Below are 23512 nucleotides of genomic sequence, written 5' to 3'. Positions count from 1 at the left end.
TCATAATTCAAAAGCAGCTATATATGGAACGCAAAGCTTAACAAGAAAAGGGAGAAATTCACCCTGTTGCAATAACCACTTGCCATAAAACCAGCACAGCACAGGAAAAGAATGTGCTCTTAGATAACAGAACACATTCCAAAGTCAAGATCACATTAAAAAGCATTCCACTCACTGAGTATATGGTCTTCTATCTTTACATCCATCCCCATGTTAATGTGGTCAAAGAAGTGTGTCTCGTCAGAAACTTTCTTGGCAAGTTCGTTGTCTGCACCTTCCGGAGGCAGGTTGGAATAGTTGTGGTCGCCCGCGGGTGTGCTGCGATGGTGCAGATCGCCACAGCCCGAGATGGCCATGTCAATGCCCCCTTCAGAGCCACTGGGGCTAGAACCGTCTTCTCTGGCCTCGCACTCGGGAGTCGGTAGAGTCCCTACCGTCTCCACAACGACGGCAACGTCCAGGGGCTCCTCCTGTTGGGCAATGCCGTGGTCTTCGGTGCCGTCCTCCTCACCTTCTTCGCCAACCACCACGAGGGCAACTCGCGACTGTTCCACTGAGGCGTCTTCGTCCTCGGATGCTGCCAGGGCTGCCACATCGGGAGAGCCATCACCCAAGCTGAGTAAGACTTCCGAGGACACGCAGCCATCGGGGCTCGTGATGGTCGAGGAAGGGTAGTCGAGGGACACAAACACGCTGGTAGCCAACTGCTCAGCTTCATACGACGTCAGAGTTGACGAGGGTCCCACATGGAATGTGCTGCCTCCAAACGAGCTGCTTCCACTTTCCCCTGCACGGTGCAGCAGAGACGGTGTTGAGGATGACGTGCCCCCGTCTCCTTCATCCCCCGATGACGATGAATTCTTGGGAGGGCTCGCAGGTGTTGGGCCTCGACCCCCTCCCACCGTGTGGGGACTCCCGCCTGGCAAACCTCCACCGCTGTTGCCCGCGTTGTTATTCCCACCGGCACCTGGCCGCACGGCGAATGTGCGCACTGTGTTGTTCCCTGGAGCAGCACCCCTGAACATCTGCGCCTGCGCACGTGCGGCGAACTGGTTATCTGCAAAGGAGCCAGGCACTCCAGGCCGTGGGCCCTGCACAATGCGTCGAACTAGCATGCCTTGTTGAGGTACATATTGGCTTTGCTGAAGCATCATGTGCTGTTGCTGCTGTTGTTGTTGCTGCTGCTGCTGCTGCTGCTGCTGTTGCTGCTGTTGTTGCTGCTGTTGTTGCTGCTGTTGTTGCTGCTGCTGCTGCTGTTGTTGCTGTATCTGCTGCTGTTGCTGTATCTGCTGCTGCTGTTGTTGCCGTAGCTGCTGTATGTACTGCATCCGGGGCTGCTGCTGAAGCTGCTGTTGCTGCATTGCAGTGTTTCGTGTAAAGCTTGCCGACGAGGTAGGCAGGCCCATCATACCTTGGCTCACACGTACCATCTGCGCACGAACCTGCATTGATGAACTGCCATCGCTGCTCTCTGAAGCAAAGGTATCAGTCAGTGTCATCGTTTGTCCCTGATTAGAGAATGACGATGAGACTGGGCTCCCAACAGGTGATGCCACCACACCTTGGTAAACGGATGTGGCCACATACTGTGGGCTTTCGGACGCTCGTGGTGTTGTGTCCGGAGCACTGGACATAGGCTGAGCTCCAGTCATCCCACCAAAACTGTCGACACTTCCACGAGATGAATTAGAGTTGCTGGCTGGGCTGCCGACAGAGCCAGCTCGGAGGTACTGCAGGATGCTCTCCTGCTTGGACAGTGGTGGCGTCTGTCCACTGTTGTCCTGTGAGACACAGCCTCTTCCCGGCGACGGTTCACCGATGGAAGGACGCCCTTCATCTGTTCGGGGGCTCGGGGACTCAGAGGGCGTCTTGGAAACTCGCGACAGCAAGTCAGACAGGCTTTCGACGGAGCGTTCACCGTCACCTCTCCCATCATCTGGTCCAGGTGGTGGCACTGCTGGGGAGCGCTGAGGCAGGCTGGAGGAGCTTGACGGTGTCCCAGGCGAGAAATGGCGCTCCATGGGTGACGATCGTGGGTCTGGAGACTGAAGTGCTGGCTGTGAGCTGGGACGCGAGAGTGACGGTGGCGTGCGTGATGGGTCTGGACTCCCGCTGCTTTCAGGCTGCATGCTGCCATGGCTTGGTGAAATGGCCGGTGAAGGTGGTGGCTTTCGGAGGTGGTCTGGGTATGGAGGTGGAGGCCTCATCATGGGATGAACGCCTCCAGTACGCTGCAGGTAAGGATGGCCTGGCGGATGCTGGCTGACTGGATCCCCACCTACAACAAGATCGAAGCACGCGTGATCCACCTTACCAATATGCCATGCGTCTGCTGATGAGTTTAATGCTTATTAAAAAGCTAGTTAAAAATTTGTCAGCAGAAGCTAGGCACAGCTGAACTTCAAGCAATCCCCTAACTTTCCCTCGTCAATATTACACAGAACTTCTTCTTTCTGGGGTTTTACATGCCAAAACCAGTTCTGATTATGAGGCACGCCATAGTGGAGGGCTCTGGATTAATTTTGACCACCTGAGCTTCTTTAACGCGCACTACAACTAATTACACGACGGCAAGAAAAAAGATGGAAGGAGAAATGATGAAGAAAAATTGCATCCCCATGCATACTGCATAAACAAGAATGAGTTGAGCTATTGTGCATGAACTGACAGCCCTCCATAGTAAATAACAGAGCCTTGGCACATCACTGACAAAATTCAGAAACTGACCACACAATTCAAAGCATGGCTCCGTACCTTGGCGGCTGAGGTAGCGAGGTATCGGCGGGTTTCCTGGAAAACGTGGATGCAGCACAACATGCTGGCCCTCGTGCTGTTGGAAGGGAGGCCTGGCTCCCATGTGGGGGACCATGCGCACACCATGACCGACCGGAGGGCCTGTGGAACCGTCCTCTCGCTTTATCAGCATCTGCTGCTGTTGCTGCATTTGTTGTTGATGCTGTTGCATTTGTTGTTCCTGCTGTTGCATCTGCTGCTGCTGTTGTTGCTGCTGTTGTTGCTGCTGCTGCTGCTGTTGCTGCTGGTGCTGCTGCTGCTGTTGCATTTGTTGCTGCATCTGCTGCTGCATCTGTTGTTGCTGTTGCTGTTGTATTTGTTGCTGCTGCTGCTGCTGCTGTTGCATTTGTTGCTGCTGCTGCTGCTGCTGTTGTTGTAACTGCTGCTGTTGTTGGAGCTGCTGCTGTTGTTGCTGTTGTAGCTGCTGCTGTTGCAGGTGCCGCTGCTGCTGCATGTGTTGTTGCTGGTGGTGCTGCTGCGACTGCTGGTGCTGTTGGAAGTCTTCAAGATCTCCTGCGCAGTAAAACAACACACAAGCTGTAGACTATGTTGCAGAGTCATTGTGGTGCTGCCATCATGGCCTGTCAATATAGAAAAAGAGACTGACTGTAACAATTTAATGCACGCTATTATGGTTGCTTCATTCTTAAAAATTGCTGCATAGACATGTTTATTAATTACTGAGCATGTTAGATCCATGTTGATGCACACAAAATTGAGACAATACTAATGTTACAGGCCAAGATGGCAGCACATGCCATGCAACTCTAGAATGCCATATAGACCTGTACAATAGCAGCACATGCCTTTCCAATATGAGGGTTGTTTGATAAGTATGGCAAAAATACAAGAGATGGCGTTACAATTCTGTTTTTTTCTAGGTGGCGTGCGAGAAGCACCCTTCATATGACGGCAGAACTTGTTTACGCTGGTACTGACAGTTGGTAAGCTTCTGACAGTCATTGGCACTGAGACATGTGGTGATTCTCGCCAAAATGAAAAAAAGTGAATTTCGAGCAGTGATCAAACATTTTTGTTTAAAACACTGGATGGCTGCACAAATTAAAGCTGAGTTGAGCGAAGTTCATGGAGACTCTGCACCATCACCGAAGACCATTTACTACTGGATAAATGAATTAAAATGTGGCCGAACTTCAACGCAAGGTGAAGCACGTCCTGGACGTCCAGTGGAGGTCACCACTCCAGAAATGGTATAGAAAATTCATGGAATTGGCACGGAAGACCACCAAGTGAAGGTACGTGACATAGCTGAAATTGTAGGCATCTCGGCAGAGAGAGTTCACAATATTCATGAGAAATTGCAGATGAAGAAGGTCTGTTCCCGTTGGGTGCCGCGACATCTAATGATCTACGACCAAAAGCGCATGAGGGCAGACATCTGGAAACAGTGTTTATCGATGTTTGATCGCAATCAGCAGAACTTTTGGCGTCGATTTGTGACAGTTGACGAGATGTGGATCCATCATTACACTCCAGAGTCTAAACAGCAGTCAAAGCAATGGACTGGGCCTGAGAAAGGTGCTCCAAAAAAGGCAAAGACTGTTTGTTCAGCCAGAAAGGTGATGACGACTGTCTTTTGATTCACAAGGAATAACCTTTGTAGACTACTTACAAAATAGCAAAACAATAACAGGGCCATATTATGCCATACTCCTAGATCAACTGAAAAAGGAATTGCATACTAAAGGACCTGGGTTAGCACAGAAAAAACTCCTCTTTCCCCAAGACAATGCTCCGCACCACAGATAGCTTATTGCAATGGTCAAAATGCACAAGTTAGGCTTCGAGGTTGTGCCTCATCCACCCTATTCTCCGGATTTGACCCCATGCGACGTTTTCCTCTTTCCAAACCTGAAGAATTGGCTGGGTGGAAAGAAATTTTCTTCAGATGAAGAGGTTATCTCAGTGGTAAATGACTACTTCAAGGGCCTCGAGCCATCCTTTTATTCTGAGGGGATAAAACAATTGGAGCACCGCTGGAAGAAGTATGTGGAGCTGGAAGGGAACTATGTTGAAAAATAAAATACTGTTTTCTACAAACATGGTATCTTTATTTGCTTTTTACCGCACTTATCAAACAACCCTCATACATTGCGGCGAAAAAAAAGAAAAAAAGAGCCACCACACTCGCCTCTCACCCGTTTCTCTTCCCTTCCCCTTCCCCCATTTCTTGCCACTGATATCAGCGTATACATACCAGTTGATCCCGGATATATCAAATTCCGATTTATCATAGTGTTGCCTATATTGAACCGTATATAACATCCCCTTGAAAATCCCACGTAAGCATTTGGCACTGTACTACGCGTATATTGAACTCCCCCGTTCACTGTCACATTCAATATATCGAACACTGCACAGTGCCCTGCAAGTGCGCTTCTCCTAATGAATTCACAATCATAGCTCGCTTTATCGCAAATATTCATGCTGACAAAACGGTACTGTTCTGACAGATGCTGTCAAACAAGACAATGAAATTGAAGGGCAGCAGTAAAAAATTGAAGGACACTTTGTAAACTCCAAAGTGTGTTCGGCGAAAGCCTGTGCCCATTCGACTGACTACCGCCGCATGCGCATTCTTCTTCTGAAGTTTGGTATTGGGGGAATCCACATTCTTAGGGCGCTTCTCCAAACCGCTTGCCGTGGAATCATAACCGGGCTGCTTGGGAGCCATCCGACTAACTCGACTGCTGCAACGAGATGTCTGACGAAGGAGCGTTGCCGCGCGCACTGCTGTGCCATCACATGATTGCTGAGAGAGTTAAGGGGGAGAGGCCACAGCTGTGGTGGCACAACTGTTGCTATGCACCGCTGTGCCATCACGTGATTGCTGAGAGATTGTGAGGGGGAGAGGCCACAGCTGGCACAGTTCCAGGGCATGGACGGACGGACGGTCGGACGCCGCGAGTGTGAGCCATTAAAGGCTTTCGCCTTAAATGTTACAGCGACATTCTTCGTGAACGTGCAATACACACAAGCGTATGCATACCACGATCATGCACAACGAGCACCGAGGGCCTCAAAGCACAAACGGAAAGGGCGCAATCGCTACATTGATCTCAACGGAGCAACACTAGGTTTGCCACAGGGATAGCACATATTGCTACACATGCAAAGATTAGATGCCACGAACACGCACAGCGAGCACCGCGGCATTGAAACACAAACGGAAAGAGTGCGAATGCGGCGATTCTCCTCTCCCCCTTTAGCCGCCTTCCTCCTCCGGCACTCGCTTCCCTCATGGAGACAAACATAAGCTTGCCGATTTGGCAGACGGGGCATCTACACTAGCGCGTAAAATGAGCAAGGTGCGTCATAAAATATGGATGGCTCATGCAGCAATTAGTTCTTATCTGCGCTATATAATGGGCAGGTTTGCTGCAGTAAGCTTCACCACAACACAGATGTGCAATGTGAAGCATACTGATAGCAAAGAGACCGCCATGCAGTGCAGCATACTACCTGCGACTCGGGTGTTTTGCAGGAAAGTCACTTTCGAATCTAACGGCATCTGCACAGCTGATTCAACGTATGATGATCGGCCATTTGAACGGCATATTGCAACGAACACACTGCCGGGCAGGTTCGCACGCAATTCACAGTACAAGTACGCAGATGGTGCCACGGCGCATATAGGCTGGTTTGTTTCCAAGCTGCATACGTTTCTACCTTATCCTGAGTAGAAATGCACAACAAGCACTGAGATTTACGCAAGGCACAACATGGTTTCGCGACCGGGTAGCACAGAGTTTAGGGGCAGTGGTGGAATCAATTTATCAAAGAACATTCTGCAGTGTGAATCACAATTCCGACGTTCGTCTGTAAAATTCCAAAATAAGTAAACTTTCGTGCATTTGATGCTGCCTTGGAGAAAAAAATCGGTAAATTGCCACTTTTCACGATCTCGGGAGGCTGTTCGTGATGAGCAGAGTTTTCGGATAAGCGTCAAATATGCATATTTTATATTTCCAATTACCAATATATCAAACTATTTCGCGATAGCCTTTGAGTTCTAATATATCCGGGATCGACTGTGCACGCTTAAATAAAAGTTTCTTACACCAAATGTATTTTCATGTCACATGCAATTTCATTATACATTATACAGTTGAACTCACTTATAGCGATCCCCAATATTACGATCTATCGTTTATAATGGCCACATTTCAGTGCATTTACGATTTTCTGACCCCGCCTATTGAAACTGCTTCCAGATATAACAAATGCTTATTAAATCGCCGCACTGTTACAGCGAATGCTTCGAACCCGGTCACAGTAAAAAGAGGGAGCACGCGAAGTACCAAAGCACGGAAGCGCGACCAAACTGGGCGCACGGCAGCGTGCTCCCACCTTCAAATAAAACTGCCACAATGATACGACCTTCGAGATGAGCGAGCAATTGCAACAACATGAATTTCAGAATCTGCAAAGGCCACTCACTTTCAAGACACGCCTCTATGGAGTAGGCGTACAGCATAAATAGCATGGCACGGGATGTGCGCCGGTGCGATATCGGATGCCACGACCGTGGCACTCTCGTTTTTGCATGTTTGACTGTGCAGCACCACGTGTATTATGCTTATTTCAATGATTTTGAATGAAGATCTATGTCCTTACACCATGGAAACAACAGCTGCTCAAGCGTTCCTGTCAATATTCACACAGCCCGAGTCGGCGCACTGCCACCACGCAATGTTGCAAAGGATCGGCGGTTACTACGCCATTATCAAGAGATCATGGTTCGGCAACGCTTTGTTTATGCGTTGGGAAAGCGCATATTGTAACATAATGTAATTTTACAGCTCTTGTGTTGTTAACGCGCAGTCATAATGCCGAGACTACAATGTCGGAGACCTTCGCAGAATGACGGCAAGCTGCAGTAGTTTCCGAAGTTTATGCTTCCGGCCAACTAGAATGCTTCGATCTCTTACGCAGAATACGGTCATGCCCCGCTGATAGTAAAATGTACAGTCAAACCTCCTCAATACGTACCCGCTTAATGTGTAATTGCGATTTAAACATAGTCGCGAAGATTCCCCCACCCAGCCCCCATTGAACCCCATGTATTGGCTGACCGCTCAAGCCGTAGTTGCTCATTGCCCACCAAATGATTAGTGTGTACTATTTTTCTTTCTTCCACACGCACAGGTACAAAATTGGCAAAATCTCATGTGCCCAGACGTTCGACCCTCGAGTTGCGACGCCCTGACGACAGTCGCCCCAGCGATAGTGAACTTTAAACATGGTCACCATGAGGTATTCTGCTCATACAGTTGTTGCTAATTACTGCACACAAGATTTATGACATCATGCTACTTGGAGGAGTTTACTTTGGTGGCGGCCGCCGCATCCTGAAAGCGATTTGCGACAAGGAAAAAGTGCGCCCCCACGCAGGCCTCATCTTCAAAGCAATCTGCAAAGTGCAACTAGTGCTGGTAGCTTCGTATGCACTGTACTTTCGACGTCTAGTTCGCGTTGAAGCGAGAGACAGCACGCTTGCTGCTGCAGCCACGCCTCCTCACTCCAGCGTTTTGAGAGTGAGACGTGTTCATGTTTACCAGTGCACGCGTTACACCGTGCTTGTTAATTGAGTTAGTAAGTGGGGCCTCATGGTCAAACTGGTTCGCAGCCTTATCGAGTTCGAAGATGCCGTCGTTGCAGCAAAGCCGCCACGGCGGCAAGTGAAGATGACCGATTTTTTGCTGCCTATCCGCAAATAAAGCCTGTCTGAGTGCGTGTGTTTGAGAGCATCGTGATGTAGTTCTTTTACGGCCAGTAAGCAGCCGCTAAACTGGCATTGACGGTTAATTCATACATTGTTTAGTGCGCATCTAAACGGCGTTCTCAGCTGACTACGTATTAACGAGGTTTGACTGCATCACAAACTCTCAAATAAAAAATGGCGGCTGCACTTGCCCTTTAGAAAGTACAGGTGATCGAAACCGGGCGCCGTTTTGAAACCGCATTTCGTTCCTTAGATGAATGTAACGGAAATGTGTGCTAGACGCAGGAACGCACCAGGAACAAAAATTAGACTGAAAATGTGGTTTTTGGACCTAAGTGCTGCCGAATTATGACTGCTGATGCCAGCTTTCTTGCAATTAATTTTTGAGCGATATTAAGGTGACTCCTTATCCTCCTGACACCCAAACACAGCTATGAGACATAATCGGTCTTCAAGGTGATTTATATTGTCTGCTGTAGTGTCATGAACTTGAAAAACAAACTTTGAAATTTAGATATCACGGTTAGATGCCAAAAGCGGCGTCACCCTGCACGTAAAAAAAATCACATCTCCTCATGTTCGCTATGGTAAAAACTGGATTTCATTCCTTAAACACAGAAATAAAGATGGAACTACGTATAGTACATTGCCATGTTGCTGCCACGTCCGGTATTGTCACGCAATTTTAGTGATTTCGAAGAATGCCTCAAGGTTGTTTTCAGCCATCTGGGACGACACAGAGGTCTAGATCAATTGAGTGTCAAATTCCTCGAAAGTGGATGACAATATGAGTAAACGACTTCTTTACAGTTACACATGCATCATACTTCATACCCAGAAGGAATATTTTGCATAATCACTTCAGAGTGAATTTCAAAAAATTGATGAAGGCAATGTGCAATACTATTGTACAAGGGGTCTTAGGAGGATATACACCACTTTTCGCGGTACTATTGAGTTCGTAATAAACGGGTTCAACTGTAGTATGGTCTGACTGCATGAGCAAAAACAAAATTTGCACATGGAAAGTCCAAAAATTTGATTCCACATAATGCCATACCTTCATGAAGTGGTGAATGTTGTGTCAGTAGTCCTTGCACAATGCTTGACATCATCTGCTGTTGATGCTGCTGCTGATGTTGCTGCTGCTGTTGCTGAGGGCCTTTTTCCATGCCTTCTCGCAATTGGAAACCATCTCCTAAGATGCCGGGCTCATCCTAAGCGAACCAGCGGTAAAAGAAAAGTGCAAAATTGGTTGAAATGACAATCAAGCATATGCAATGAGAAAGACCAAACACCTCTCTGACATCACAAACAGCAACTTGGCCCACTGTAAATGATGAAACGACTACTGAGGCAATGCTGCATGAAAAACTAAACCGGTAACAAGATTTAAAACTTAAAGGTCATCAGACATCTCAACTCACTCGCCTGTAATTGAAGACCTGTCTTCAAGAGGTCCTGAACCAGTTTTTATTGACGTCAAGAAATACTTTTGACGTTAAAACAGACTATTTACGAAATACTTTGCCACAAAAAGTACTTCAATGCGTTCAGCAGAAGCAGAGTTAATGGCAATAAAAAATGTCACAGTTTCGCCCTAAGGGCGAAGCAATGAATGCGATAGCAACACAGCAATGTCATACGAAGTAAGGTGAGCGGCTTTGGTAGCAATATGAATTGTAGTAAACATGAGCTGATTAAGCAGGTGTGCTGCGGCGTAAGTAGACCGACATAAAGAGAGACTCGATGACCACGAGAAGGCGCGTGTGAAACGGTGGTGTTGATGAGAAGCGCTTCCCGTGGGCAGCGCGTGCGAAGGGACACACCTGTAACGCTGCACTGCCGATCTGGGCAGCATTGCATGTGTAGCGTGCGTTGGAAAATGTGGCCCGACTATTACCAACCGAATGAACAAGCGTGGTGTGAGCGCGCACAAACAAACATGAATAGATCACACTGAATGACTGCAGACGACTGTCAAAACGCTGGCAGCAAGCGCATACGCCGCAGCGGGCGAAGGTACGTGCGGTCTATCGCTTCAACGGAAACTGAGCGGCGAATGCACAGCGCATACAAAGGCCAGAGCCGTGTGGAGATAAGAGACGGTGCGGGCGAGCGACGAGCGCGGTTGTTGGCAGACTAGAAGTGCGCACCCCCCCTCCGGCGTTCGCTTCCCGCTTCCTTGCTTGCGCGTGGGAGATTGAGTGCGTTCGCTCTCCGTGATAGCGCGCGTCCCCGCACACTTCCGCTCGGGCATACGGCGCGCGGCGAAGATTTTATCTATACGGAACCTCACGGCAACGGTGACGCCGTCGCAATAAAAAATGCCTGTGATCCCCTTCGTGGTGGTCCCGGTCCTTCCTCAATGCCTTGCACTGTGAAGGCTACGGCAGAGCTGGGTGATGCCCACAGCGCTCCGCTTACTGAAGATCACCGTGGAGTGCAGTTCAAAATTTGATTTTGGGTGTTCAGATAAACGCCACTACTTTTGATTTTGATGCCTACGACACGCTAAACTCAGAGGCTATCCCTCAGTTTACGGTTGAGCTCATGGTGTTTGATCCCTTTGCTGTGCTACAGTCTACTAGATAGCTATGCATGGCTACTCTCGCACCGAATGACTTGGGTAGCAAGCACACTTGTACTTATAAAGCTGCACTGCATAGTTAAACATACACAGAGACAAAAACAGCACAGATGAAGCACATCTATCAACTGTTTATTGAAATGGTACCAATAGATAAGCCACATACGTCAAGGACAGCTTGCGCATCACTCTTTGTGCATGCCGTGGTTGCCCACAATGTTCACCCCCTGTACGTTCTAATAAACAGTTGATAGATGTGCTTCATCTGTGCTGTTTTCGTCCCTGTGTATGTTTAACTTTGCAGAGCTGCTCTATAATAACAGGCATAATATTGCAACTACCCCCAATGTAAGCCTTAACTGAGCAGCACATTTCCTTTCGCACTTATCTCTATGACAATCACACAATTTCCGAGGGTAGAACAAACCTCATCTTCATGTTCGCTCAAGCGAGTACGTTGGCAGCCCGCACATTGGTTAAGTGATGGATGTCGCACTCTGGACTCGCGTTGAAAGGATTCCTAACGTAACAAGCTTCGATCAGGATGGTGACACACCTTAAGCATGTGCAACTCGGGATGCAGACCTGTTCATCAGAATGTTGGTGCTCAGGCCTTGCAGTCACATAACCCACAAATACCAATCAGAACATGCTGTTGTCCCCAGCGAGCCGCAGCGAGCGCGCTCGTCGAGGCACCCCTCTGCGGCTACCATATCTACGCTATGCTTCAGCCTCAGCTACATGCAATTATAGTGGCTAACTGTGCACAACGGGGCGGGAGTGGATGCTTACACACGGACCAGCTTTGTCCTGCTGATAGTAGCGACATACAAGTTGTAGATATTGCACAACAGCTCAATGCGAAGCGTAGTCTGCCAAGGCATCTGTCGGAAGTGGCCAGAAGTTAGCACGTGCTGGCAAGCATACGTCTGGTCTGACCTTAAGTTTTGCGGGGTTCGAGGATAGTTGAGTGTTCAAAACGAATAGAAATTAGCAAGACCCAATGGCTGTGTCACTGATAAGCAGTGTGGCCAAAGTTTCATTCCTACATGGGCAGGCACGGCTGAGCGTTAGCAGACGATAGTCAGCGGCAGTATGATAGTCGTACTTCCAGAAGTACATAATTCCTATCAAACTTCGAAATGCAGATTTTTGCTTACTTTAGCCTGTTAATTAAACTGTGTCAATAAATATACACAGTAACAGTAGGAAGAAGCACACTGATCCAACCACTTCTCGACTAATGTCAGCTATTGGCCAATAGCAGCCGCGCAAGGGAATCTGCTATATGATGAAATTAGAATGTAAAATTATTTGCAGACTGTGTGTTTTTTCATTAAGCCCGTGGTGTGGTTCAGAACCCCCTTTAAGCATGGCTGTTTTATATCTTCATGTCTGGTATATATGGCCATCCAATAAACAACTCCCTTAACACATGGGATGCACTCATGGCTACGGTTAGCCTTAAATTATGGAATTAAACGTTCCAAACTACCGAGTCGGTTATGAGGAATGCATTAGAGAAGGGCTCAGGACTAATTTTGATGACACAGGCCTTTTTAACATGCACCCAAAAAACGGTACTAGAGGTGTCCAGCACAGTCGACTCCTATTATTCGACCTATGCGGGACAGCCAGTATTCGTCAAATTATCTGAAAGGCCGAATCAAGAAACGGCGACAAAATGAACAGATGCAAATCTTTTTTTATTGCTTGAAGTAGTATGTCTGTCATCGACAGACTACAGTTAAATACAATGAACTTCAATACAATCGAATTCTGTTAATTCGATTCTGACAGGACCGACAAAATTGGTCAAATTATCTGGTGGGTTGAATTAAACAAATGGCAGAAAAAAAGAAGAAACACACTGTTGATTTGCTTCGCAGTGCCTGCCTTTAAAATCAGCTTCGTCGCAATAACGCTATATTATGCGGTGAAGTGTACTAAGCAAAGAACAGTGCTACTGTTACGGGACATAGCAAGTGTTCTTTTATTTACACAGGCACATAAGCCATCTCCGATCACAGTATGAGCACCGAGATGCCTATTAAGTTTACTGGCAGGCTCAAAAGTTTTTGAAATACCCCCCGCTCTATTGTTGACTTTAAACAACCCCTTCACTTTCGAAGTTTTCACCTCACCGCCTTCTTTTTCACTAGCTTTCTCAAAACACAGATAGTTTTTCTCCATTTCTTGGTGCACAGCGCGTGCATATAATTAAGAAAAACGTACTAGGCGTTAACGGTCTCAGATACGATATGCATGGCGGGCGAAAAGAGGGCGCAAATCACCATAGCAATGTCAAAAACAGCTCTGAATGGCTGCCAGTATGCGCATTTTACATCTAGGTGCTCGAATTGTGACCAGAGACAGCGTGTGCACGCCTGTATAATTAAACAATGCGTACTGTCCCATGACAGTGGCCCCTTTCCATTTTAGATATGCTTCACTGCATAACACAGCTGTATTGTGGCGAAGCTGACAAGTTAAATTCGAATTATTTGATAAATGCCAATTTTGAGATCGAAATAACGGAGATTTGGGCTCATGGAACTGTATGGGTGCCGGCCAGAACTTTTGGTCAGGATCTATTAACCGAAAAAATCCAATTAACCGGAGTCGAATTAATGAAATTTGTATAACTTCTTGTCTACATAACATCATGTATTTAGACCCTCAATATATTGAAGTGTGTTTACACATGATTTCAATATAACGAAATTTTACTCCTGCCAGAAAGGAATACCAAGACAATAAATGAAAACTTCCGGGGATGCAGACGGTCAAATGGTTCAACTATAGTGGCTGCTTGGGAATGCACCTCTCAAATTGTGTGCCGCGCGACTAAGAGCAACCACCGAAGCTGAGCAGCGTCATACTCGGTATATAGTCCAAGTGCAATAAGATGCTACTGCGCCCCGTTTGCTGTATGCTTTGGATGCAAGTGAAAGTGTGCAAGGGTGAGCCGAGAAGGATCGTGGTATGATTACCTCTAAAACAGCCCTCGCGCCCTCCTGTTTTAGAGGTAATCTGCCGCGTGTGGGAAGAGTGGGCATGCCGAGATGGCATGGCGTCATGTGCACTGTCTTCCCCCGCCTTTGGAGGCTGCGTAATCTCAAGTTTCAAAGATGCATTTAAGCGAGAGGCAGACGAAGCATTTGCTTCCCACTGCCGGCGCTTTTCATGATAGCGTCGTCCCACTGCGGGCAACACTATTGGGCACATGGCGGCATGAAATTGAACAAAAATATCTTCTTTCTTATTCAAATTTGCTTTTTACGATTGCCCGATAATTCGGAAAATTTTGTGGCCCCTTCCATATAAGAAAAATGCACCAGCGACTACTTACTTGGATAAAAGATTGACTTTCAATATAATAAAATTTCAATATAATGAAGTAAATTGCCAATTTTACCGACTTATATTGAGGTTTCACTGTACTTCGACAATATATCAGAATAGCTATACTGTCGCCATCGCACAGTGGCACACAGACCTTAACACTATCATTGGCGCAGACAAATTTAAAATTGTCAAAACGCACACCCAGGGCCCAATGCAAGTCATCATCATCACTGCAGGGCAGGTTACAGCCATGACTTTCGTCGCCTAGGGAACCTGTAATGCTGTCTGCTGAATTTCTTGAGCTTCCCAGCTTTTAGTAACCGCTGTGTGCATGAGGGAGTGCCGATAGGGTTCGAAATAACCGAAGCAGCATGCTTTCGCCTTTGAACTAAACAAGTTTTCCTTTCATAGGAAGGTATGGTTTCCCACCGGGATATTCAAGTGCATTCGAATTAAGCTGAAAGTCAAAATCAAGAAAGGTCAATTAAAGGAAGTCGACTGTATCCTGCAGCAATGACCGGGAAATCAAGCTTGTGGCCCCATGCTCAGCAGCAGAACACCGTAGCCACTGAGCCACCACCACAGTTTTGTGTCACTTTCTGGACACAGGAAACATAGAGAGGCAAGGTAACAGGGACAGAGTCACTGACCTGTGGCACGGGATGGACATTGGGTGGCCTTGGGGTGCGAGGTGAAGGCAGCTGTGGTGACATCTGGTGGAGGGGAGAGGCCAACGGGGACGTTGGAGGCTGCTGCATCCGAGGGGATGGGGAAGGGCCTCCCATTGGGGAAGAGGGCGGTGGCATAGGAGAGCGCGGGGGGCCACAAGTCATGCCCCCGGCACCGGTGGACACCTGAAATCATGTCATCGAAGCCACGGCCATTCAGACTAGCCCTAAGGTAGACAACAGATGCATTGTTTAATAAATGCTCACCTTTTAGAAGGCAAGACAGAGCGAAATCTAGTCATCAGCAAGAGTGTTGAGCGAAAATGTAGAAACCTCATGGTGTCAGCTTTAATGCTAGCTTTGACAGTGAGTGTTACCTAAATTATTGCTAACATAACAAATTGCAAAAAAACCTTGTGAGTTTGGCCCTCATTAACTCAGACAATCAGATCATTTGCTCTCATCATTTGGTCTGTACACATTATTTACTCGAGTCAAATGCTCATCATTTCAGAGGTATTTGACTGCACACAGGTTACTTTGAACATGCCCCGGAGCACAAAAAGTGTGGAGTGCTGCAAATCAGCGACACAAAATCGAAGTGTTGTTGTCAAAACTAAATAAACAAGGTTTTACTACATAAGCTTTATATTTCACCCACTTCCTTGCTTGAAGCTGGCCAATATGACACATGGTATGAGACAAGGTTGCGAGCCACAGACTGTACAGTGTGATCCACAATCCACTCTGCCATCTCTGCAGGTGCACACACCTGGATGCCTATAAAAATGGGCACTTGGGGCACTGTGTCATACCAAAGCACTACAGTTGATCCCACATATATCAAACTCGGACATATGAAATTATTGTCTTTATCGAACAGTTGTAAATCCTCTGAAAATCCCATGTAGAAGTATAGCGATGTACCAGATGAACATAGAACTCCCATTCACTGCTACATTTGATACTGTATATTGAATGCTGCGCCACGCCACGGCTCTGCAAGTGCGCTTCTTCACTCTTAAGTTTCCACTTTTCCCGATCTCGGGAAACTGTCAGAGACGTGTCAAAATCACAGATAAGCTTCAGATAGGCATATTTTATATTTTGAATTATTAATATATAGAACTATTTCGCAAACCCCTTCGAGTTTGATATATCTGGGATTAACTGTATACTGTGCCTGACTGCTTTGAGCATATATTGTAGCTTCTCTTTGCATGTTTCAACTTTTCAGCTTTATACTATATTTACTCCTGTGATGAACCCACTTGCATAATGAACCCCCTCTCCCCCACATATGTCCTTGATAATGACTTTTTTTTTGCGTAAAAAACCTACACCCGACCTTCAGGGCTGGTGTTCAGAATGTCCGCTTTACCTCAGCTTCATTGGTCAGTGCTGTCGTCTATCACGATATCGTCGAATCGTGCTGTCATACAGTAAACACCTCTTGAAGCGACCGGTACTAAACACCAGTGACACGAACGCTGGTGATGAAAGCTGAAACTTGTTGACCACACACTTATGTTGATGATGGCACGCAATGCTGCACCATCGCAAGATTGTCACTTGCAGCATCATGCAAACGTGGTGCTGGCGGAACAAAGTAAGATGACACACTTGACCTCATCACATCACTCTGCCGTCAGCCATTTCACTTCAACTTTTTTTTTTTTTTAGTTGAGTGCTGCAATGGCAACATCCTTTTTCTTTTTAGGGAACAAGAGGACGAACTTAGAGCTACAAAGAAAGAAGATGGGCATCTCGAACTGCCTGGATGGCACAGAAGACAATGCACCATGGGCCGACGAAGGCCCAGAAGTGGCCAGCAACATCCAACAGTTCTGATTCATATAACGAGACCGACGCGTAGGCCAGTAGCATGTTGTTGTGAATAACGGTGCATTTTTTATTCACACTGTCCATATGTATTTACTATAAAGGTAAGGCTGTGATTGCGATTTTTTTGTTATTTCCACAGTGATATGATATTTCGACTTCGGCAAAAATATTTTAAATTTTTTTTCCCCGTGTAATGAAACCTTCCCTTCCCCTCCCACCCCCACCCCCCCCCCCCCCCCCCCCCATTTAGGTCAACTTTTCAGAAAAAAGGTGGATTCATTACACAAGTAAATACAGTAGGTGTAGATATAATTATTTTTTGCGCCATTGAGCACCGAAGTTTGGGATTCGGGTTACACGCCAAGGTGGTCTTATGTTGTACTAAATACTAATTAGGCATTCTCGGCAAGTGTGTACTGCACCAATTTTAACTGCCTAAATTTTAAACTTTTCACTGAATACAATAAAGGGAGCCCAGAAGCGGATTCAGAACATGCACTTACAGATACCGCATGCTGGTGCGAGGCGCCAGGCACCATGGGACTCATGGCAGACGCCATCCCGGGTGACATGGCAGGCGACATGCTGCGGGACATGCTGGGCCCCATGGTGGGCCCAGAACTGGATGCCATGGGGGGTCCACCTCCCATGTGGTGCATGGGAGAGCCCTGCGGAATCATGGCGCCCTGCAGCAACTGGCCACCCTGTTGCTGTTGCTGCATCTGCTGTTGTTGCATCTGTTGTTGCTGCATGTGCTGCTGCCACTTTTGCTGCTTGGCGCGGTATTCTTGCATCACCATGCTGTGCTGCCGATACAGCTTGCGCAGCTGAAAAATAGCGCCAGCCACAGTGTCAGTCACTGGTACCATCCCTCAAACTGTAAAACTTTCAAACATACATTAACCATCAATTTAATTTTAGTTGCTAGGGCAAGTCTATAGGAATAAACCCTCATTATGACAGTCATCAGGATGCGAAATTGATTTCATTACAAGCGTTGTAGCGCAAGCACGACGGACACAGAAGGTACACAAGACAACACACAGATGTCTTGTGTGGCTTCTATGTTGCTCAGTGTCTACAGCGTCTGATGCATTCTCTAAGAAATTTTCACGCATCTTGGACCAATATTTCGGTCGTAATGACGTTTTATATCACGTCGGCTAGCTACATTTTTACTGATGAACGCGCAAAAAGGGCCTTTTTCCATGATGCGCAGTTGCCGTTATAAGTTTCCGATCGCAGCCAACTTGGTCTTGTTTGAAAAAGCCACTCTTCTAGTTTAGTTTTCGCGCCACCGCTACTCTGTGTGCTGAATGGCTACGAAGAAAAAGCCCGCAAAAAAAGTTGTCCTGATGTGCAATTCCATTCGTCAACTGAGACACGTGACCGTAAGCACGCCATGCCATTGGCGGATTTTCGCCGTCGTCTGCTCGGGCCGCTCAGGCGTGTGGAACCCCCACCCTGGGCAAGAAACAATGTCAAATTCGGTTTGCTAGATGCCGCGAATGGAAGAAACGAAGGGTGTTAAACTTTCGAAAGTGCGCAGTAGCTTTGAAAACATTTTTGCCATCACAGTGCCGACCGCCGTGCCGACCGCTGCCGAAGCCTCCCCCCGTGACCGCGAAATGGTCTTAGCAGATGAAAGCGGTTCGATCTGGCAGCGGCCTGTGTTCATGCGGCACTCCAGCACAATTACTGCAGCCTGACGATTTGGAGCAGGTGAAGAAGACTCAAGAAAAAACTGCAAGGCCGCTTCTACGCCGGCTACCAAGCGAAAATCGCATTTTCGCGCTCACGCTGAAGCCGCCACGCTAATGCCGCCGCGGCTGGCTCGGATGCGCTAGCTGGAGAGGTGCTTCGTTATCGTAAGCCTCGATTCTATAAATACTCTGCTGTCTTGTGTAAAGCGCAGGTTGCAGTGCCGTAGGGGGCAAAGGTGAACGGGACAGCGGTCTCACCTTAGAGATAGTCATCTTGTATGCAATCTGCGGCGATGCCGCGACGGCGTGGAGTACGCCGCGCGTAAGCAGCGGCCAAACGTGCACGCCATTCCTCGTGAACTATCTCGCTGTGCGCGACACGCGGAGCACCGGTAATTGGCAAACGGCAATGACATTTTTTGCGATTAAAGATCTACGCTGATGCCGCGTCGACCAAACGTGCAACCCATCCCTCGTAAACAATCTCGCTGCACGCAAAATGCGGTGCACTGGTAATCAACAAACGACACCTTTTTAAATTTTATTTTGCTATATGAGGCTAAATGCATTATGCTTGAAGTGCTGCAAGCAGATTACTACTGGGCTTACTAGTCAATTCTGAATGTAAACATGCAAATGTTTGAATTGCACTGAGTAAAGTTTGTTTCTTTTTTCTCATTTTTCTCAAAACATGGCTTTTGGTCAGTTTGCTTGTTTGCTGCATCAATATCTTTGGACCTAGGATAGTTAGAGCTATTATTATTATTATTATTTTTTGCAGCACAAAGCTAAATTTGTTGGGAAGGCAACGCTGAGGGCACATTTTTTAATTTTCAACTCCAAAAATGTTTATTTACATCTACGTTTGCTCTTATTATTGATACTGCGAACACATAACTTCAATGGGCTGTAAAATGACGAATTATTGTTCAATTTCGAATCTGCTTGCAGCAGTAGCTATCCTTATGCACTGTAGTATCCAACTATATGTTTTTTACAACTTTCGCTTTAGCAGGTCAATTTTGATTGTTTCAGCAAACAATAGAAGGTGATTATTAATTATCTCGGCAACTACTATGTATATGCAAAATATAATTGATTGTATATTTAAAATCAACACAAAAAACTGAATGAGCATATGCAGTTTTATCAGATTTCATCAAGAAACAACAAAGTTATCTCAATAACCCGTGACCTTTGGTGGGAGTTGAACCCACGACCCTTGGTGTTAATTAGGGCGAGGTTAATTAAGGCACAGTTAATTAAGGTAGCATCAATTGAGGCACTCGAACCCGTGACCTTTGGTCAGAAAAAAACAAGTAATAAGAAGTAACAACGCATTTGAATGAGAACTGTCAAGGAATTATTGAATGTCTCCTGAGCACGCAGGCTTTTGCCTTTACCCTCTTTGGCGAATGCTGAAGTGGTTGAAGGCAAAGAGGACGTTAAAAAATCATAGTGAAGCTGGATGTACAATGCAACAGCACATGAGCTCGTAAAACGTATACTGAACCAAAGCCTCACTCAACAGCATCGGGATAACATTGGCAAAATTCTGCTCACATCCATAAATCACAGCCTCATCTGTCGGTCATCATAATGTGATACAGTAAGTTAGTCCTAAGGAGCTGCCGCCACGTGATGTAGTGACCTTCATGAAAGAACACAAATGTATGTATGTAGTACCTAGCTGTGCCTTGCGGATTTCCCACTTAGCACTAAGTGGAGTTCCGTGCTGCTGCACTTCGAATAAATTGGTGCATGCATGCACCATAAATTGGTGCAAGCATACAGTGCAGTTGGGACCGCGAGAAACTTTGAAAAAGGTGGCTTCATTATGATGAGAATTTACTCTATATTTTATAGGTATTCATTAGTATGATTACACATGAAGCAAGCGATTGCCACAATTTCCTGTCAGAAACCGCACCAAATGTGGACATCGCGTTCATTTGGCGACCATTCCTCTGGCCTCGTTTCTAAGAATAGCTGATGCCAAACTTGACAAATTGTCCCCAATCTCAGCAAAAACACATATTATGCCATGCATGTGAGATAAGTGCGTCCAAATTGCCTGACGAGGGCTGGCCCATGTTTGGGCATGACTGTTTAATAGGCTAGGCTGGACACATCTAGCTGAGGCAAGCAATGAGCAGTGCACATACGCCAAGCAGCTGGCATTGGCAGCTCTCAGTAGTACTACAATGAAGCAGCAAATTGCAAACCCCTATATATATATTAGTAAATTATATTAGTAAAGTAAAAGCTTTCTACACACTGTAGGTAAACTCACTGTTAATTCCTCATCTGGCCATACACTAAACGTTTGAGCAGATGCATTACGCCATGTTAGCCCATATTGTAGTTTTCCAAAACACCTACATTATTTCAAATTCGCTAAACAGTTTTAGCAACAGTTCTAGCAACCTTGCAGCAAAATTTAGCTAAAATTTAGCAACTTCATTGTTTATGTTTCGCAACACACAGTTGAAAAAAAGTTGGCAACGGCTGTCATGGACCGAGTCCAGTCACTCACCTGGTCCAAGTTCTTCTGCATGCCAGGCTGCTCCTGGGCAATCCGCTGCAGCTCGGCGGCGTTATGCTGGGGCAGCTCCTGGCCGGTCTTGGCCAGCTGCCGCTGCTTGGTGCTCAAAGCCTTCTTGGCCTTGCGCAGCTTGCCAACATCACCCTCGAGGGCCTTCTTCTGGGAGGAGAGCAGTGCCTCCTGCTGCGCCAGCCACTGCTCATAGGCAGCCACCATCGGACCTGGCGGTGGGTCCTGCCCAATGCACAGCGATGGCGCAGGAGGTGGCGGCAGGGTCTGGATTTGGAATGGCACCGGCGGCGGCCCTCCTTCGCCTGGCAGTGCCAGGGCTCCTCTGCCACCGGCCACGCCAGCGTGAGGGCCAACTGCATACAACACCGCAGTGGTGTGGTGTGGTTAACTAAACAGCTCCTCACAAACTGCAATCAATGCTTCGCCTTTCGGGCGAAACTGCTACTTTTTTTATTCACCGTAACTTTAGCGCTTTGGGAATAAATTTTTGTTTTTCCAAATGAAAGTTCTATTTCTGTATGAAAGCATGAGGTGCGCAGTACTGTAAAGGAATTCTTTTTTTTTTTTTCCGGTCACAGAAAACGGGTGCGCGTTACAATTGAGGGTGCGTTAGAATAGAGTAAATATGGTATGTTATTTGGTCATATCTGTATATCCAATTTGTCTACACTTGAACGTAATACTTTCAATGCCTTCAGCTGTTTGTACTTTGTTTATTAGGGATCAAATGCTGAAGATGACTGTATGGGCCCCTACGCATTCCCAAGATAGCGGTGACATTTTTTTTTTTCACTAGCAGTGTGGCATTGGAAATGAAGATGTTTCTTAAATGTGTGAGACACACTGGGTGCAGCCGTGCCTCCTTGCTCACCGTGTCCGAGCTGGTCTGGTGGCCTGTGGGGAGGGGGGCCCCCCATCACGCGGATGGCGCCCTGCTCGGTGCGCACCAGGTGCATGGTTCCTCCTGGAGACACCATGGGCCCTCCTGGTCCCACAGACATCGGCTGGCGCATCAGGTGTGGTCCGCTCACCTGGGGTGGACCTGCCACCATGCTGCCCGCGGGCCAGCCAGACGGCCCGCCCGGCATCTGGTGGTAACGCTGGCCAGGGTTACCCACAAGCTGGCCTGGGTTTACCTGCAATGTACACAACATGTGCAACGTGTACATCATAATGTGTACTAGGGCGGTAGGTATTCTGTAAGAGTCCACCTAGTGGACTGTCCGCTTCGCCTGTGGCGATTGGCTACAGCGGCACGCGAGAGAAGGAGACTGGCTGGCTCCTTCTCGTGCGTGCTGCTGGAGCCAATGGCATAGCCGAAGTGGACAGTCCAATAGGTGGACTCTTACAGAATACCACCCTCACCCCCATTAATCATCACTACAAGTTTGAAAATATAAAAAGTTCCCGATACGAATCGAATACAAATACTTAGCTTCGAACTGCGAATAATGATATGCATATGCATTTATTATAATAATAAATTACAGTGCAGTCCACTTATAACGATATCAAGAAGAAAAATCTGATCATTCTAACAGATCATCGCTATATCTGGACTGCCGTAAAAAAAAAAAAAAAAAAGAACGAATATATGCATATTAGTCCCGAAAGCAAATTTGACACTTGCGGTAAAAAATTGACGTGTAGAAAGTAGGCTGGGAAAAACAAAATGTTTATTTATACCTCTAAATAGCGTCTCAATCACCGTAAGGGGTCCCGCCTGCAGTTTTTACTTTGGGACCCCTTCCTGTATACTACTGTCTATGTACTAATTTACTTATCAATAAAAATTAATTCAATTGAATCGTTAGGCGCGCTGAAATAGAAATCTGCGCTTGCTTTTGCAGAAGTTTCGGATTCACAACCGTCGTGTGCATCGCGTCCAGCTTCTGCGCGAACACTGGCAGCTATAATTTAGCATGCGTCAAATCAATGACTACTTGATCGACGACATTGCACTTTGGTTGAACATCGGGGTCGGTGTCAATGAAGGGCCATTGCCAATGTCGTCGTCACTGCCGCTGCTGTCGTCGCCTCTGTTGCGCAACGCCGCCGTCTGTAGGGATAACGATCGCCCTGGCGGAGATCTCTTCGCAGAACGAGGCAGCACTACCTGCACTTAGAAACTCCTCCATAGAAGCACCACCTATTTCATCGTCAGTAGCGAGGTGCTCCCACAGTTCGGTAATGTCAGCGGCTTCCACCGTGTTAGTTTCACCATTGGCTATGGTTTCACCCATGAGGGTTTCGTCCTGGCGC

General features: G+C 47.0%; 2 protein-coding genes across 3 annotated transcripts in view; one reads left to right on the top strand and one right to left on the bottom strand.

The window, feature by feature from the left end:
• Positions 1–23512, top strand: part of LOC119455526 (uncharacterized) — a 582670-nt gene that overhangs the window by 176643 nt on the left and 382515 nt on the right. The gene's annotated exons all lie outside the window — the stretch shown is intronic.
• LOC119456696 (histone-lysine N-methyltransferase 2D-like) overlaps positions 1–23512 on the bottom strand; it is a 292817-nt gene that overhangs the window by 176699 nt on the left and 92606 nt on the right. For both annotated transcript variants that reach the window (XM_049668850.1, XM_049668851.1), the window contains exons 34-40: positions 22122–22386; positions 21230–21603; positions 17494–17817; positions 15128–15331; positions 9600–9756; positions 2755–3306; positions 1603–2278 (exon numbers count right to left, since the gene is read on the bottom strand). In XM_049668850.1, coding sequence (XP_049524807.1) covers positions 1603–2278; positions 2755–3306; positions 9600–9756; positions 15128–15331; positions 17494–17817; positions 21230–21603; positions 22122–22386 — 2552 coding nt within the window. The remainder of the gene's footprint in view (positions 1–1602; positions 2279–2754; positions 3307–9599; positions 9757–15127; positions 15332–17493; positions 17818–21229; positions 21604–22121; positions 22387–23512) is intronic.

Source organism: Dermacentor silvarum, chromosome 6 (assembly GCF_013339745.2).
Source record: "Dermacentor silvarum isolate Dsil-2018 chromosome 6, BIME_Dsil_1.4, whole genome shotgun sequence".
NCBI lineage: Eukaryota > Metazoa > Arthropoda > Arachnida > Ixodida > Ixodidae > Dermacentor > Dermacentor silvarum.
The sequence above is the reverse complement of the archived record's forward strand: the minus strand, read 5'-3'. Positions and strand labels throughout refer to the sequence as shown.